The sequence below is a fragment of the Buceros rhinoceros genome, unplaced genomic scaffold (assembly GCF_000710305.1).
Source record: "Buceros rhinoceros silvestris isolate BGI_N320 unplaced genomic scaffold, ASM71030v1 scaffold15536, whole genome shotgun sequence".
Classification (NCBI taxonomy): Eukaryota; Metazoa; Chordata; class Aves; order Bucerotiformes; family Bucerotidae; genus Buceros; species Buceros rhinoceros.
The window spans coordinates 7,892-23,544 of NW_010415908.1; the positions used below are offsets into that span (position 1 = coordinate 7,892).

General features: G+C 51.2%; 1 protein-coding gene across 1 annotated transcript in view; it reads right to left on the minus strand.

Moving 5' to 3' along the window:
- GPR156 (G protein-coupled receptor 156) overlaps nucleotides 1–9,248 on the minus strand; it is a 14,696-nt gene extending 5,448 nt beyond the window's left edge. The window contains exons 1-6 of the mRNA XM_010137593.1: nucleotides 9,144–9,248; nucleotides 6,310–6,443; nucleotides 3,792–3,927; nucleotides 2,802–2,912; nucleotides 1,321–1,446; nucleotides 751–846 (exon numbers count right to left, since the gene is read on the minus strand). Of these exons, the coding sequence (XP_010135895.1) occupies nucleotides 751–846; nucleotides 1,321–1,446; nucleotides 2,802–2,912; nucleotides 3,792–3,927; nucleotides 6,310–6,443; nucleotides 9,144–9,248 (708 nt within the window). The remainder of the gene's footprint in view (nucleotides 1–750; nucleotides 847–1,320; nucleotides 1,447–2,801; nucleotides 2,913–3,791; nucleotides 3,928–6,309; nucleotides 6,444–9,143) is intronic.
- Nucleotides 9,249–15,653: the final 6,405 nt, after the last annotated feature.

The window sequence follows — 15,653 nt, forward strand, 5'->3', positions numbered from 1 at the left end:
CCCTATGACATTGGGTAGATGGTCAATGAGTATTTTATTACAGTGAGTCAGAAAGGAACTGCTTGTACTGCACGCAGAGATGGAGCTATTTCCAAAGAAAGGCTGTGATCTCACAAGCTTCATCAACATCAGCTTTCTGAAATGCGTCCAGCCTCTGCCAACCCAGAGACACATGAGACCGCAGACAATTACAGCTCTAATTATACCTACATAGTTACATCAGTATAACTAACCCTTCTGGAATAAAAATGGCCACGTGCAAAGCTACACCAGTGAAAGTGTACCTCGGTGGTATAATTAAGCTGATACACATCCTGTAAAGGTAGGCACCAAGCACCTGTCATCCTTGATTTGGACTCAAAGGGCTTGGGGGCTGAGCCACGTAGTGCATCACTGCGGTGGACAGTCATCTGAGGCTTTATGGAAAAAGCAGGCATTAGAAAGCAGTAAGACACAGGCTTTCAGAAGGGAGATGAAGTGTAAGGGGCTTGCAGAGAGAGAACTAGAGAGAGAGTATGTGCATGTAAAAGAGATCGTGAGGCAGGGGAAAAAGTGGCTAATAGGGCTTTTACAAGGGAATGCAAGAAAACATCAAGTTGGGAGGGACTGGAGATGGGAGGGCTTCCAAGATGAACAGGAGTAGCCAAAGTCTGCAGAAGGTGTGTAGCTTGGCTGGGCAGCGAAACTATGAATGCTGTGGGACTGGGAGGAGGTAAAATACAATCCAAGAATCAAAAAAGAGTTACATACCTTAAACCCTAAAATGAGAACGAGCCAAAGATCGGAATAAAGAGATGCGCAGGACTGCACCCGGCTCACTGAGCAGGTCATGCCTTTCTCTGTCGCCTAGGAGGCAAGGGGATGGCAGAAGTGAAGGCTGCTGCCCTGGCCTGGGAGTGGGCACAGACCGATGGGCAGACAGACAGGTGTACGCATCTGAGCGGGACTCCCCTGTAAATTCCTAAAAGGAAAGGCCAAAGCTGGCGCTGCCAGGGGCGAAGGGTTAAAGAGAGGAAGACTTTGGCACTCTGCTGCCAACAGGGCTGGTTAAACCTTTCTGTAAGCATCTGCAGATGCCACGGACCTCTCCTGTGTCGTGCAAGTGACCTGCACAGGCCTGAAAATTTTGCAGTGGGTTCTCATCTCTGTAATAGACCAGACATAAACTCAACCCAGAGCACCCAGAAGGCTTTCTGGCTTGTTTTTCTCTTTACATTTTTTTAAACAGCACCTCTAAAGGCCTGGTCATCCACCAACTTTGTCCACAGAGATCAGGCAGGATATAGCACAACCCTCCTCTGTTCCTCCTCATCCCTTTACCCGCAGTGAGACGCTGAGGCTTCGGAAGCACTGGACTGGATCAGAGAATACCCACGTCAAGAGTAACACGGCATCCGCCAGCACCAACGCTGCCACCATTGCCAGCAACTGGAGGTCTTTGATAATCTGCAAACACACAAGAAGTAAGCATTACTTATTGCTTTCTACAACTACCTGAAAGGAGGTTGTAAGGAGGTGGGGGTCAGTCTCTTCTCCCACGTTATGAATGACAGAACAAGAGGAAATGACCTCAAGTTGCATCAGAGGAAATTTAGGTTGCGTATCAAGAAAAATTTCTTTACAGAGAAGGTTGTAAAGCATTGGAACAGGCTGCCCAGGGAGCTGGTGGAATCCCCATCCCTGGACGTGTTTTAAAGACGTGTGGATTTGGTGCTGATGGACATGGTTTAGGGACCCTGGCAGTGCAGGGTGAATGGTTGGACTCGATGATCTTTAAGATCTCTTCCCACCAGATGATTCTGTGGTAACAATAACCTCCATCCCTTGGGTCTCTTGCTTGTCACGTCCCTTGGAGGGACCATCGTAATACTTCCCCCAGAGTGGAGTCCAGCGTCTCACTGATATCTGAGGCGGCCACAGAATCTATGTCTCCAGCCCCAAAACTCTTGAAGACTTAGTCAAGCTTGGGGCCAGGAATAAACCCTCCTTGATAGTGTGGCTAGCTGGTAAATGCCATGACAGATAATAGCTCTTCCAAAACAAAGGTATCATCCCTTATTCCCCATATCACAAGCAGACACAAAAACAGTGGTGAAAAAAACCCACCCTTTTAATCTTACCACCCTGGTAAGATTATAATTTTGCAAGTTTAACATAGATCCCAACGCCTGAGGAATGGTAGTCCTTGCCGGCACCTGGTTCCTCTGCAAACCCTCTCATCTCACCTTTCATCTGAGACCTGGTTTTTCACTGTCAGAAGGCAGCCACTGAAAGCTGTAAGTGCACTGTCACATGCACACATTTATACAGGTGGCTCCCATTTCCCCCCCAGCTGCTGTATCCCCCTCCTGCAGTGCTCCAGAGGAGTACTCAGTGCTCCCTCCCTCCTTTTAAGACAGGAGATCACATGTGATGGTCCTACATCAGATGGCCTTGAGGATACCTGTTTTATTTTCATCCTGCAAAAAACCATCCCAGACCTGGACACAAACACCTGTGTGTGGTGCAATAAAGGCACACGGCTGGTTTAAAATGAGAACGAGACTTCACTTAGTGATGGGGCTGGCACTCCACCAGGGCACAAGCAGCCCGGCAGGGCACCCGCTTGCCTGTAGAGTGGAAAAGCTCCTGCCTCATTACGCAGGAGTAAATGAGGAGCCCATGCCCAGCTAGGTGTGAAAACAGACCTCTTCTGTGGCACCCATACCTGTCGTGCCCAGTTTGCTCTGCTATCCTGCACCGTTTTGGGACTTGCCCCTGTGGGGAGTTTGCTCCACCCGCCCCAGGTGCTGTGTACTCACCACACGCTTGTCTGGCACCCGCTGGGTGAACACCTTGTAGAGCCGCCAGCTTTTCCCCAGGACAGGGCCAAACACCAGGGAGGTCCCTACGCACAGTAGGCACAGCCGCACCTGCCGGGGGTGAGGGTAGAATGAAGGCGCTGAAGGGGCAGCCAGGGGGATTGCAGGGACACACCACACCCTCCTACCCCGGGATGCAATAAAGATGGGAGGGGATGTGTCTATGGTCTTCTGGCTTCTGAGTGTCATACGGCATACTAGAGAGCTGACCACAAGCTGGAATAAATCTAAAGGCATGAACTCCTCTGCAGGCTTGCCTGCTGCCTGCCTTTTATTCCCCAACCCTGAGAGGCTCTCGTAGGAGGAGCAGGCAGGGAGAGCCAGGCAGCTTGCGAGTAGCAGGGGCACAGAGGATCCCAGCAGCAATAAATCACTCGCTGGCACCTCCGTTAATTAACCTTAGCCTGGTAACTTAGCAGGACAGCAAGGTATGCTCCCTTCCACGTCCCACTCTCCCACCCGGGGGCATGCCCAGTCCCTGGTCTGGCAGGGCAGCTGCCCCAGGTTAGGACACAGGGGTTCATCACACAGGTCAGTGTTTTGATGAAGATCTGCTTTGCAGCCAAAACCTGCCTGCCACCTCGCAGCACCCGTGCCACACAGGGTAGTGGCTGTGCTCCCTGTTGCACTTTTGCAAGACCTGCAGCCTGCCGGTCTGTAGAGCTGCTGCCACAGGTGCTGCCCTCTCCCCTGGGGACCAGCCTTGTGTCCCCCACCCCAGTGCAGCTGTGGTTTGCACAAGCAGCAAAGGCCACTCAGATGGAAAGCACCTGGCAGTACTTTGTGTATGTGGAAACCACAGCCCAGATGAATGCGCCCACCAGTGGGGTGGTGACAAGCTGCAGCTAAGAGAAAGCATGTACAAACATGCATGTACATGCATACGTTTGCATGTGTGAAGGCACCTGACCCAGCAAACCCGCCACTCACCTGAATAAGCTTTTCCACCGAGTCTCCGGATGGCAGGCTCTGCTCCTGAATCCCAAAGAGGTAAGCACTAGTGTAAGTCAAGCCACTGCCCAGCAGAGTCACAATGTTCAGATTGGGGCTGGACATCTTCACGATCCTCCAGGAAACAAAGCAGGGAAGGCGGTGACAGTTACTGAGTGTCATGACCCGGCAGCACAGAGGCAAGGTCCCCTTACAGGGATAATGATGGCCACAATGGATGCTGACACGCTGTCCCTGCCCCAGCCCCTGCTGCTCACAATTCCTCCAAAAGTTCAGCCATTGCTCCATCGTGCCTACCCCATGCTCTCCCCTGTATTGCTGGAGTGCTTCACTATCCTTAAAGTATTCATTTTGCCCTACCCCAACACTCCCGTAGGGCAGAAAGACCCCTTCTTCCCAAAATGGATGGATACCAGGCTTGCCCCATGGCACCTCTACCCTCTGCATGGATCTGTGGCACAGAAAAGCATCCCTGAGGCAGCTTCAGGCAGCATCTTTAGGGACAAAACTGTGGGAAGCCATGAGCTTTTAGCAGCAAAGCCGACAGGGTCATCCGGCCAGGTCTCTCTGCTCCCAGTGCCTATGTCAGGCAGGCAAAACTGTGCGGTGGTGCCAGCATGTGCTGCAGCCACACACCGTTGCAGCAGCACAGAAGCAGGGGAAGCAATGCCCACGGTCACATAGATGGCACACAGCACAGCACCCAGCTCAGCCCCCCAGGTTCCTCAACATCTTCCTCCACTGTCCTCTGCCATAAAGGGGTAGAAGTGAAAAACCTCACCAATGCAGCCCAGGGTGACTGTCTCCAGCAATAAGCTTTGGGTACAGCAGCTGCAAATGCCTCCAGGAACAGGCTCTTCCCACTGCTCCTTCCTTTGAGGACATATCTCCACCCTCAGCACAGTCTCAACTTCAGGAAGCTGCCAGCAATGCTCAGGTTACAGCTTCCCCTCTGTAATTTCACCCCATCGCTCATAATTCTGTAACTATTCAGGGAGGGGAGAATCAACCCATCGATCTCTCCTGACCTGTCACCCTTCTCCAGCAAGCCCACCAAGCAAAAGCTGTAGCTCCTGCCACTCCCCACCCTGCTTAGCTTCATCCCTTCAATCTGCTGCTCAGTCATTCCATTTCTCTACCCTTGAGCTACCTCATGGCTTGCTGCCCTGCAGATACAGAGCCTGGGATTCGACCTGGCTCTCTCCCTCCCTGCCTTCCTTGCCATGCCTCAGCCCCTGGGGAAAGATATTCATCAGCTCACCCTCTCAGCTGCACACTGAAAAAGGGCTCCTTTGCCCTCCCAGGTTCATTAGGCAGACCAGTATTTATTTGCTGTAGTGCAAATAAACAGTGCACATTCATTACAGCTTGCTCTAAGAATAGCTTCAGGGGCCTAAATAATTTGGTAATCAATTAAGGTGGCCACCAAACTCAACACCACTCTGCTTCAGTAAATCAAGTGCTTGAGACTGGGATGCGGGTCATGCAGCTACTGCACCATGGGGCAGGTATAGGGCTCAAAATAAACCCTTAGGAGCAGGACCCTTCTGACTGCATAGTAGTTACAAGAAGCATTAACACAACCGGACAACCGGAGCACTGGAACAGCAGCATTCCAGGCTGCACACAGATGCATGTCTCTGTGCAATACAGTGGCACAAGGAGCACAGCACAGAGGCTTTGCCAGGGGAAGCTTGGGAGAGGGACGTGTTTCGGGGCAGGGGGAAACAGTTGAGAGACCAAGGGACCAATAACACTAAGGAGAAGGTGGCAAGGAGGCAAGTGAGACATCCAGAACTGCTGAGGAAGGCTAAGTGCTGGCTGAGACAGTTCAAGCTATGAGGAGTCTCTGAGCCTTCTTCTTGATTAATGCTGCATTCAGGGAGCAGGACTGTTTACATCCTTTGTGCAGACTGAACAGCACCGAAGAAAGCCCGCACTTCACCACCAGCTTCTCTCACCAATGCAGATCATGCTTCGCACCAACACAGACAACCACCAAGATGAAAAAAGATGAGCAGTATCTTCAAACTACGAGAGGCTCAACAGCAGAAAGGATATGTATGCATTGCAGAGAGCATGATGGCTTTGCTCACGGAGCTGAACTGCTCAAAGTGATGCTTTCAAGACTGTGGAGGAGGAAACCAACTCCCTTTCTGCTCGCCCCTATTGTTTGTTTTCTTGAGCAGCACCTTCGGGGTGAGACCATGCACTGCTGCCTGTGCCAGGCCGGAGGGCATCCATGCTCTGTCTTGTCCACAGCTCCCTGCCTTGGGGAGGACGTAAGCAGGACTGTCTCCACCAGTGCTCAACACTGGGCATGATGGAGAATGCTGCAATATTTCTGGCATTACCCTTGCTTGTCCAGTGCTGCTTCTTTAGGCTTGTACTCTCCTGACCCTTAACTGGCCATCAGCTCAGAGCCTGGTCCTGAAGGAGCCCAACACCACTGCTCCAGCTCAGGGGAACTCTCACGGAAGAAGAGGGAAGCCCTTACCTGTTTTTCCTGAAGCGAATTGTGAAGACAAGAAAGAATAGTGCTAGCAGGACTCCTCCAGTCAAGAAGGTCCACACAACTCCCAGGAGAGCAGCAGAGAAGGATGGGGAGCTCTTCCCACTGCGGTCAGATGTCTGTGGGAGGCAAAAGGGGTGAGGAGGAAGAGGACATTGCTGGGACTTCCAGCGAAGGAGGTCCCTACTCTGGCATGATCGCTCCCATGGGTGCTCCTGCTCAGCCAGAAACCACATGTCCCAAACTCCACCCCATGAATAGGCACACCAGCACCAAACAAAGACCCGCAGGCAGGTCTAGCAAGATGTGTGTAGACAAGACACGTACACTGCCACTTGCTGAGTGCACAGGAGGAGAGGGCAGTCCAGGAGCCCTCTTCTTACTAGCCAAATATGTAATGAAGCTGTACAAGTGACTCATAAACCTCAGGCAGCCCTGGTTGTGAGAGAGGGGAAAATGGGCAACAGTTCCCCATTGTCCTCTGGAAAAAGACCTCATGGTACCCCAGTTTGCTGCGCTTTCTTTGGAAAGTTAGGGAAGGCATCCGTGGCTCCCACGCTTACCCCTACATGCAGCAGATAACCAACCTGCCGGCTGATGGGACTGGGAGCCAGCAGCAGAGCTGTCAGTCCGAGCAGAAAACAGAAAAGGGAGTGGGACAGCGTTTTTCAGACGTGTTATGCAGTGACACACCGAGCTGGGCTCCACCCAACTCCCAGCTGAATGGAAACTAACTTAGTCCTAGGCAGACATCAGCTGAGAACTGGCTTTTGAAGGACACTCCCAAAGTGGGTATGATGGAGGCACCTCTCTCCTTGCACACAAGTGACCTTATGGTTTTAAATCTCTGTTTAAAAATATCCTTTATCTCCCTGTTAACATAGGATGGATAAAATGATCTTACATGAAATGAGAAACCTCCTTCCACTGCAGATCTAAAATACTCCACCACTGTTAACAGGGTGTGCATGTGTGGGTTTGTTCACACATACTATGTGTACATGTTACTCACATCTTCCTTTTTCTTTAAAAAACCCGTTACTTAACTGCTAGCACATCCCCTTTAAGGGGAAGGAGGAGGATGGAGACTGAGCTGGGATCACACACCTCCTCCCTAACTGGTACTAAGTTCTTTCTCAGGTATTTCACTTCACTTGCTTGCAATTTCTATGACAGAAGACTTTCCCCTGACAGCTGCCACTACCCTGAACTCCCAATTCTTCCTTCAAGGTCTGAGCTGCTTCTGCTTCCAGCCTGGCTAGAAATAAATCTGCAGGGAGAAGTAAGGCAGTCCTTTCGAGCCAATGCCTCGCCAGCCTCTTCCTCAGCCGGGCTCCATCTCCTCTGGGTGAGCAAGAACAAGGCACAGCTTGAAGAACTAAAGCCAACTCATAATTCTTAAAACAACAAAAATCTGTCGCTGCCACGTGAGCATGGCTGATCCGCGGGAGCCTGGCAGCTCACATGCTGGACGCAGGGCTGCTGGGTAAGGCAAGCCCCTGGCTGGGAAAGACAGCCAGCTGAGAGCTGCTGCTGCTGTGTTATGCTGCGATACAGCTGCAGGCACAGCTCAGCCCCGCTTTGCAGCATTGTGGAGAGATGCCTGGGGAAATACTAATCTCCCTCCTGCAAACTGTTCCAAACATCCTCTTCCCTCTCCCCATCCCCTGGGGGGGGGTCTTTTGTCCCTCTGAGAAATGAAGACCACGCCAGATGGTGGAGATGATCAGCCAGGTCAGTTGTCCTCCCTGTACACCAGGACTCACTGCGCAAAAATCCCATCATTTGGGGTTTGTCATTCATGAATCAGGGCCATCTTCCCACCTGCCTGGAGCTCAGAGGGGCTGACAGGGCTGGTCAGGACTAGTACAAGGCTATAATGCCATCCTCATTCTGTGTCCTACCTGGTCAAGCCTAAGCGTAACACCTGGCTTTTACCAGTAAGGTAAGCAGGGCAGACTTGGCATCCCAAGGCTCCCACACTTCGCTCCCAGCTGCATCCACCAGCAGTATTCCACCTCTGACTGCTGCCCAAAGCATTACTGCACCCCCTTTCCAGCAACCAACCAGGGATCAGAAACACCCCTGTGATCTCCACCTTTCTTTTCCCAACACATACCCGCCCCCAGCTGCTGTTTCCATAGTTGTTGATGCTACTTGAATTTGATGGAGCGCTTCATTTGCCACTGAGCAGAGTAAATCCTGGCCCTAGCAGGAGGAATATTAATTGTACGGCAGCTGCCAGAGCCAGAGGAGCCAAGCAGCTTATGGTCTTCTAATTAAAGGTCCGTGGTTATGCGGGACATGGTGGAGAGCCGAGCAGGACAAGCCTCACTGGTCCATCCAGCAGCCTCATGCGGAGCCTACTGCAACTAAGTGCATCCCAGTGTCATTTCTACTGGCTTATTGGTGGAGGGACAGGTATCGTATATTATAGATGATGACTTTTAATTAAATCCTGCTCTGTTCATATTTGAAAAGCACTTTGATGTTCCAGGGGATGGGAAAGGTCAAGGGCAGAGGAGGCCATACCAGGCCACTCCTAAGCGCCTGTCACACCAGCCGACACATGGGAGGGCTGCTTGACACGACTTGGCTGTCATAGTTTGTTTCTCACCTTCTACCTAACTGCTGGGTGTCATCCAGGCAAGGCTTGTCTTGGAGGCCATCCCAGAAGGTGACAGCACGCAGAATCCTCTGGCTGAACTAGGATTACTTGGCAGCTGTGTCCCTGTGTCCCCCTCTCCATGTCTCCACCCAAATCCATTTCTGCAGAGCAAACTTTATGTCCCAGAGTGCTCCCCCATCTCCATACGTACCACTGTGACTGTGCAGAGCTCCTGCAGTGCCCGCTGCTGCTGGTCCTGGCTGCCAAAACTGGAGCTGCCATCGCAGAGCTCAGAGCAGTTGAATCCTGGCTCCATAGCACATCCTCAGCCGTCATCCAGCTGTACCCTTGCCCCTGTCAAAAGGATGAGCGTTGGCTTTCTTCAGCAAGAAGCTACCTTTGGCACACACCAGATCTCCCCCTGTCAGCAGGGAATAGAGAAGGGGTCCAGTACCCAGAGCTGAGCTTACCCAAAGCGATGTGGTGTACATCCAGAACCAGGATGGAGAGCACCCACCTCCCAGCGTCCCTTGTCCTCTGTGGTGAGGTGGGTCAGCATGGGATGTAGGTCCCCACGGAGCACAGTGGCATTCTGAGCTCTGCTACGCCACCCTGAAAACCAAAACGTGCCAGGGTTATAGCGGTCCCCGGCCCCTACCCCCCAGTTGCAAAGCCGAAACCAGGTGCTGTGTCAGTCTGCACTGGAGCATGGCACCCTGGCACCCAAAGTTCACCAGAGCTCTCCTCTGCCAACACGTTTTCCTGCACCGGTGCAATTTCAGGGCATATGTTTGCAGGTCCCCTCCCCGTGCCGGCAGCTGCTGCTGGCGTCCTGGCATGTTCCCTTCCTCCAGCAGAGAACCAGCAAGTGAAGACAACAACAAACATCAGCAAGCTTTGCCATCACTTAATGGGACCTGGCCGAGCAGGGGAGGAAGGCACTTGAATTACAATGTACCAGAGCGGTTTGGCTGACTTGTCCCAAGCGGCAGCCTGGCGAGCTGAGGAGCGGGCTGTTCATTAAGGAGATTTAAAAGCCTGGCACCTCTGTGCTCCCCAACCCTCCCAGCATTCTGGCTGCCAGGTGTTATCCCCGCCTGCTCCCACTCCCCTCACACCACCTTTGCCTCTGTTCCTTCTTTCATTTCTCTTTTTGGTGGAGATTTTAATAGGCCTCATTACCATTTTAGACATGAGGTCATCCTTATCCTCAAGCATCCTTACTCAATTACCATTGTCACTGGTTTTAATTAGCTTCCAGCGCACGACCATAAGTAAGTCTCCGTCGTTAGCAGCTGGGGAGGAAGTGCAATAGCTCACTCCCTATTTGCTCCTAACAACAGGTGGGAGGGAAAAAATTATCCATATTGTGCTCCTTAGCCAAGCATCCCCTGCGCTCACACCCTGCGCCTGGCCACTGCTCCGTCCTTCCTTGCTGCTACTCCTGACACACTGATGCCCTCTCCTCACAAGTCTTTTCTTTGGTAAAACACCTGTCATTATGCAAACAAAGAAAGAGTAAATTAAAATGAAGCATCATCACCTAGATGATCTAGAACTTGCTGTTCTTCACAGGGGATAATCGGGATTCAAATGCCAGAACAGCTACGGGTGTTGTTCTCTCCTCATGTAAACTGATTTTCAGCTTTAGAGAAGTTGCTTACAAATCCCAGTCCAAAAACGTCAGGGTCAGCGGGTCTCTCATCCAAAATTAGCAGAGCCACCTCTGAAGCAACAACCACAACTCTACTGCTGGCAGAAGCCCCGATGTACTGTGGGTCTGGATAACATTGTGCCTGCACCAGGACTGCCCCCAGCGCAAGATTAGCTTGTCACATCCTACAAACAAAATATCTCACATTAGCTAGACTTAGGATTTTACAAGCATGGTAGGGAATTTTTTTCAAGAGTGCCTGTCCAAGCCATTCTCATCAAGACTTTCTCTCTCACTCGCTTGTAGCAAGCCACGGTGGCATTTCCTCCACAGCAAGACCACTCTCTGGAGGTTTCCACGCGCTTCATAACTCAGGCTGAGTGACTGGTCGAGGGGTATGGCTGCGGGAGATACCCAGCTGCTGCAGTGAACACCAGGTATTGCAACGACAGCAGAAAGGCAGTGGAGAGGAGGAGACAGGCTCCAGGTGAGCAGTTCAGGGACACCACTGGTAAATGAGATAGCACGTAGACAGGCTGCGTGCAGCGCCTAGGGATGGAGCTAGGAGAGGGGCACCGAACATCTGACACCAAGAAAACCTGCAGACGAGCTCTGCCCAGCCTTCCAAAGGGCTTGACTCCTCCCCTTGCCTCCAGGTGTGTTTAAGGACAAGGGGTCTGCCTATAACCCCTAAAACTGCCTGTAACCTCCTGCCACATCAGAGGGGGAGCCCACCTGCCAGGTGGGCCACTACTAAGGTTGGCAAGAAGCCACAAATGGAGATGTTTCCACAAGGAGCATCAGTTCAGCTCCCATGCCCCTGGGACACCCCCTGGCAGGGGGCAGGAGGCCCTACAGGTCTCCCCAACCCCCACTCCACTATTCTGCAAAAGGCTCCTGCGCAGTGCTGATAACAAGCCGAGGCCAATTAGCGCTCATTAGTATGCAACAAAGCAAGCACTAGTGTGGTTGCTGCTCAAAGACAATAGGCATTTCCAGCCTGGCTCCTTCCTGCCTCTAGCGAGAGCTGGCAGGAACACTGCTCCATGGCCTGGAGAGCATCTGAGGGGGAGTGGTGCTGCAGCAGGTCACTGCCCGTCAGTGTGAGGTTGGGTGACAGTTGCAGCAACACGGGTAAGAAAACCCATCCTTAAAATGCAAGGGTCTCTCGAGGGCAGAAAACTTTGGGTTTTGGTGGGGTTTGTTGGTTTTGTTTTGTTATGCCCCAAATGCTCAACAGTTCTTGTGGATCACTTCCAGAGCAGAATCATAGAATGCTTTGGGTTAGAAGGGACTTTCAAAGGTCATCTAGTCCAACCTCCCTGCAGTGAGGTTGCTCAAAGCCCCATCCAGCCTGACCTTGAATGCTCCCAGAGAGGGGGCATTCACAACTTCTCTGGGCAATCTGTTTTCAGTGTCTCACCACCCTCATTGTAAAAAATTCCTTCCTTTGTCCAACCCAAATCTATTGTCTTTCAGTTTCAAACTGTCACCTCTTGTCCTGTCACTACAGTCCTTGGAAAAAAGCCTTTCTCTTTTTTATTTGCCCCCTTTAAGTATTGAAAGGTGTCCCTGGAGCCTCCCCCAGGCTGAACAACCTCAACCTGTCTCCATAGGTGAGGTGTTCCAGCTGTCTAGACATTTTGTGGCCCTCCTCTGGACCTGCTCTAACAGGCCCATGTCTTTTGTGTGCTGAGGACTCCAGAGCTGGACACAGAACTCCAGGTGGGGTCTCCTCAGATGGAGCACAGGGGCAGAATCACCTTTCTCCACCTGCTGTCCACGCTGCTTTTGATGCAGCCCAGGATACAGTCGGCCTTCTGGGCTGCAAGCACACATGGCCAGCTCACATCCAGCTTCTCATCCACCAGTATCACCAAGACTTTCTGCACAGGGCAGTTCTCAGTACCTTCATCCCCCGAGAGGAGTTAGTTTTCATCCTCTGTGTTTGTCACTCCAGAAACATCGAGGTCCTTCTTGGGTAATTTCAGAAGGAGATTCAGCTCCTGGAAAGAAGAGAAAGGCTGATGGCATTAACACCTTCTTGTGCTCCTGTTAGCATGATCATCACAGAGAGGAAAGGGAAGCCACAGAGCAATGCCAACTGTAAGTGGAATTTACTGACATTTGATTTTCAAACAACAGATGTGAGGGAGCACCACAAGAGCAGTTTCCAACAGCCCGCACACCCTGTGCAAGTAGTCACAGTGTCAGGCAAAGTCCAGCCTTTTCTCATCCTGCAAGCTCTGCTTGCCTTATCCTTCCACCCTTGGTATCTGTGGTATTACATCTGCCAGCTGGTCGGGTCATAGTGGGTAGTGTTTGGCCATGGCTGAGCATTGGCATGCACGTGGACATGATCCAACAAGCATGAAGTTGATTGATAGGAAACAAACGACTAGACCACATGACTGTTGAAAACAATATTTGAATAAAACCAAGTTGGGGTTATTTCAATGGCTGATCTTCAGGGATGGAAAACCTGTTTCTTAAGATCCTTCAAGACCCAAGATTACTTATCTACCAATGAGCAACTGTGGACTAACATATAAATATCCTTCAGTTGATGATGTCTAAATGCACATCCTGACTCTCTCCAAGTTTCTTCTTTGCTTCAAAACCTTTCTTTTGAAAGAGCAGGGGAAAAAAAAAAAAAGAGTTCAAGAAGCTGAAAAATGCATGCAGCATGTATGAGCCCAGAGCAGGCAGAATGAATGTTTCACCCCAACAAGTTCCTTCTGATCTAACATTGAGAGGCTTTTTTCCAAAGAACAAGGTGATGTCACAGCTCGGCGAATTAAAAGGTGGAAAACTGAAGATGTCAAATGATAGACAACAGAACAATTACATCCAGAAATGTGCCAATTTTCATGAGCACTGCAATCCCATCCAGCCATATCAGCCCTGACAGAGAAATGGTACATGTACAACTCTGCGAGGGAAGGGCAGAGCACATCTGGAGAGGCACATCTGTTGGGAAGAACCTCTTGGGAAGGTGGCAACCCGTGGCTTTGCTGCATGTCAGAGAGACAGACAAAGAACAACTGGGGGGAAGGAGTGATGTGCAGAGAGCAGAGCCACTCCTACTGCCTTGGGAGGAGAGCAGGAGGACCTCAGCTCACCCGTGGTAGGTCTGTGCCGCCACTGCCACTGCTGATGGCAGATCTTCCGGTGGGGACCAGCCCCAGCTCAACAGGATGCCAGGCCACACACTTAAAATGGCAAGTTTTCTGGAAAACTGTTCCAGCAAGATGAACAACATGAGATGGGGTTTTGCAATTCAGAAAACGATGGCACTTCTGAGACAGGCTCCCGCTTTTCCCTTCAGCTCTTCTTGTCCAACAAGATCGCTTCTAGTTTGACCTGAGAAACCTGCCATATTGCCAACCCCAAGGTGATCAAAAAAATCACAAACTAGACTTACTGCAACGCCCCTTGCAATGGTGCTAGTTAAAAATCATGAGTTAAAACACACAGCATATCTGAAGCTTATTTTTAATTTATATTTAAAACTTCAGTATCCAAGTTTTCCCACTCTGCCCTGCAAACACCAAAGGAAAAAGAAAGAAACCTAAGAAACTCTGCTCATTATGTAGACCTAAAACCTGGGTTAAAAAGCCTCAGTCCCTGGGAACAGTGGAGAGCTGTAAAGCCATCATTCTACTTCTCAAGGACTGCAGCGCACTCCTCCATCTCATTCTTGCCCCCGGGATTTCCAGAGGCATCTCCAGGCTCCTCTGATACCTTCATCCCCGGCAGACAGACAGTTAGCTCACCACACATCCATCTGATGGAGCACATCACAGGGCCCAGATCAGGTCATATTCCCACCCAGGCAGTGTCCCTGGCTATGCTCCCACTCTGTGACCCATGGCCAGGGTATGGGTGGTAACTGCAGGACCTTGTTACATGCAAAGGCAGGAGATGCAAATTGCTCAACACATATGGAGTTCACTGGGTGGCTGTGAAACCTGCAATTCTGTGTAGACTGACACTAGTTGCAATTCTGAAGCCTCCTATCCATTTCTGAGAGCACCTCCCACGATCCTGAAAGCAATCACTTCTGAACACTAATCTTACTGATCACCCTAGTGCCGTGTGTCCAGTGGAGGCCCCTCAGCTTGGGAGGATGGCACCAGGCTGGCTCGTTTAGCTCTGTGTCTAGGCTTTTTAACTTTCTAAATGCAGGTTAAATACCCACCCAGCTCTTTTCCTTTTTGTGGTTTATGCTTTGAATTTAAAGAAACCTCCATGCAAAAAAAAAAAAAACATTACTTTTTTTGAATCACTGCAGTCCTGCAAGGAGCCCACTCACCAATCTCCCACCAGAGAGCTAATTAGGCATTTAAGTCTTAATTGCTGTACAAGGGTAGGCATGCAAGAATACACGGATAGATAGGAGATACTCAGAGGAAGGAAAACTGGGAGGAAATACTGAAAGCCCAGGAGAGCTTGCTGCAGATGAGACCAACATGGCAAGGCAGAGCTGCTAGGGAGGTGAGTCAAATCCCTGGAGCTGCTGCTGAGCAATCCTGTGCCACGCAAAGGCCTGAGCCCTCCCACATGCCCGGCTGTAGCAATGGCTGAGCAGCACGTGGATTAAAGAACAGTAAATCTCCAGGTTTCTGCCTCCTCGAAGCATCTGGGAGCCCGGAGGTTGGGACTCCACCAACCATCATGATGAGCTTATCCCCACTGGTGCCAGCATCTCAGCAGGGCTCCCAGCACAGCGCCCAGCCACAGCAGGAAACAGCCAGAAACCCCTTGGAAAGCAACTTCCCACTGGATTTAAGCGACACCGTTCGTACCTCCAGGTGGAAGCCCACCTTTCTGTGGTGAAAGAGAGAGGTGGTGGGATCTCTGCTGCAAGACAGCAGCCTCACCACTTGGGGCTTAGGCGGGCAGAGCTCCCCAAGCTGCAAGGGGAAGGGACATGTCCCAGGTACAGCTCTAAGAAGATGTGGTGCTGCTCCTCAGCCCTTTCCCATGCCCAAGTCTCTGATCCCGGCTGGAGGGTGCAGTGCATAATGCCTCAGCAGCTGCACTGCATGAACAATGAGGCCAAGC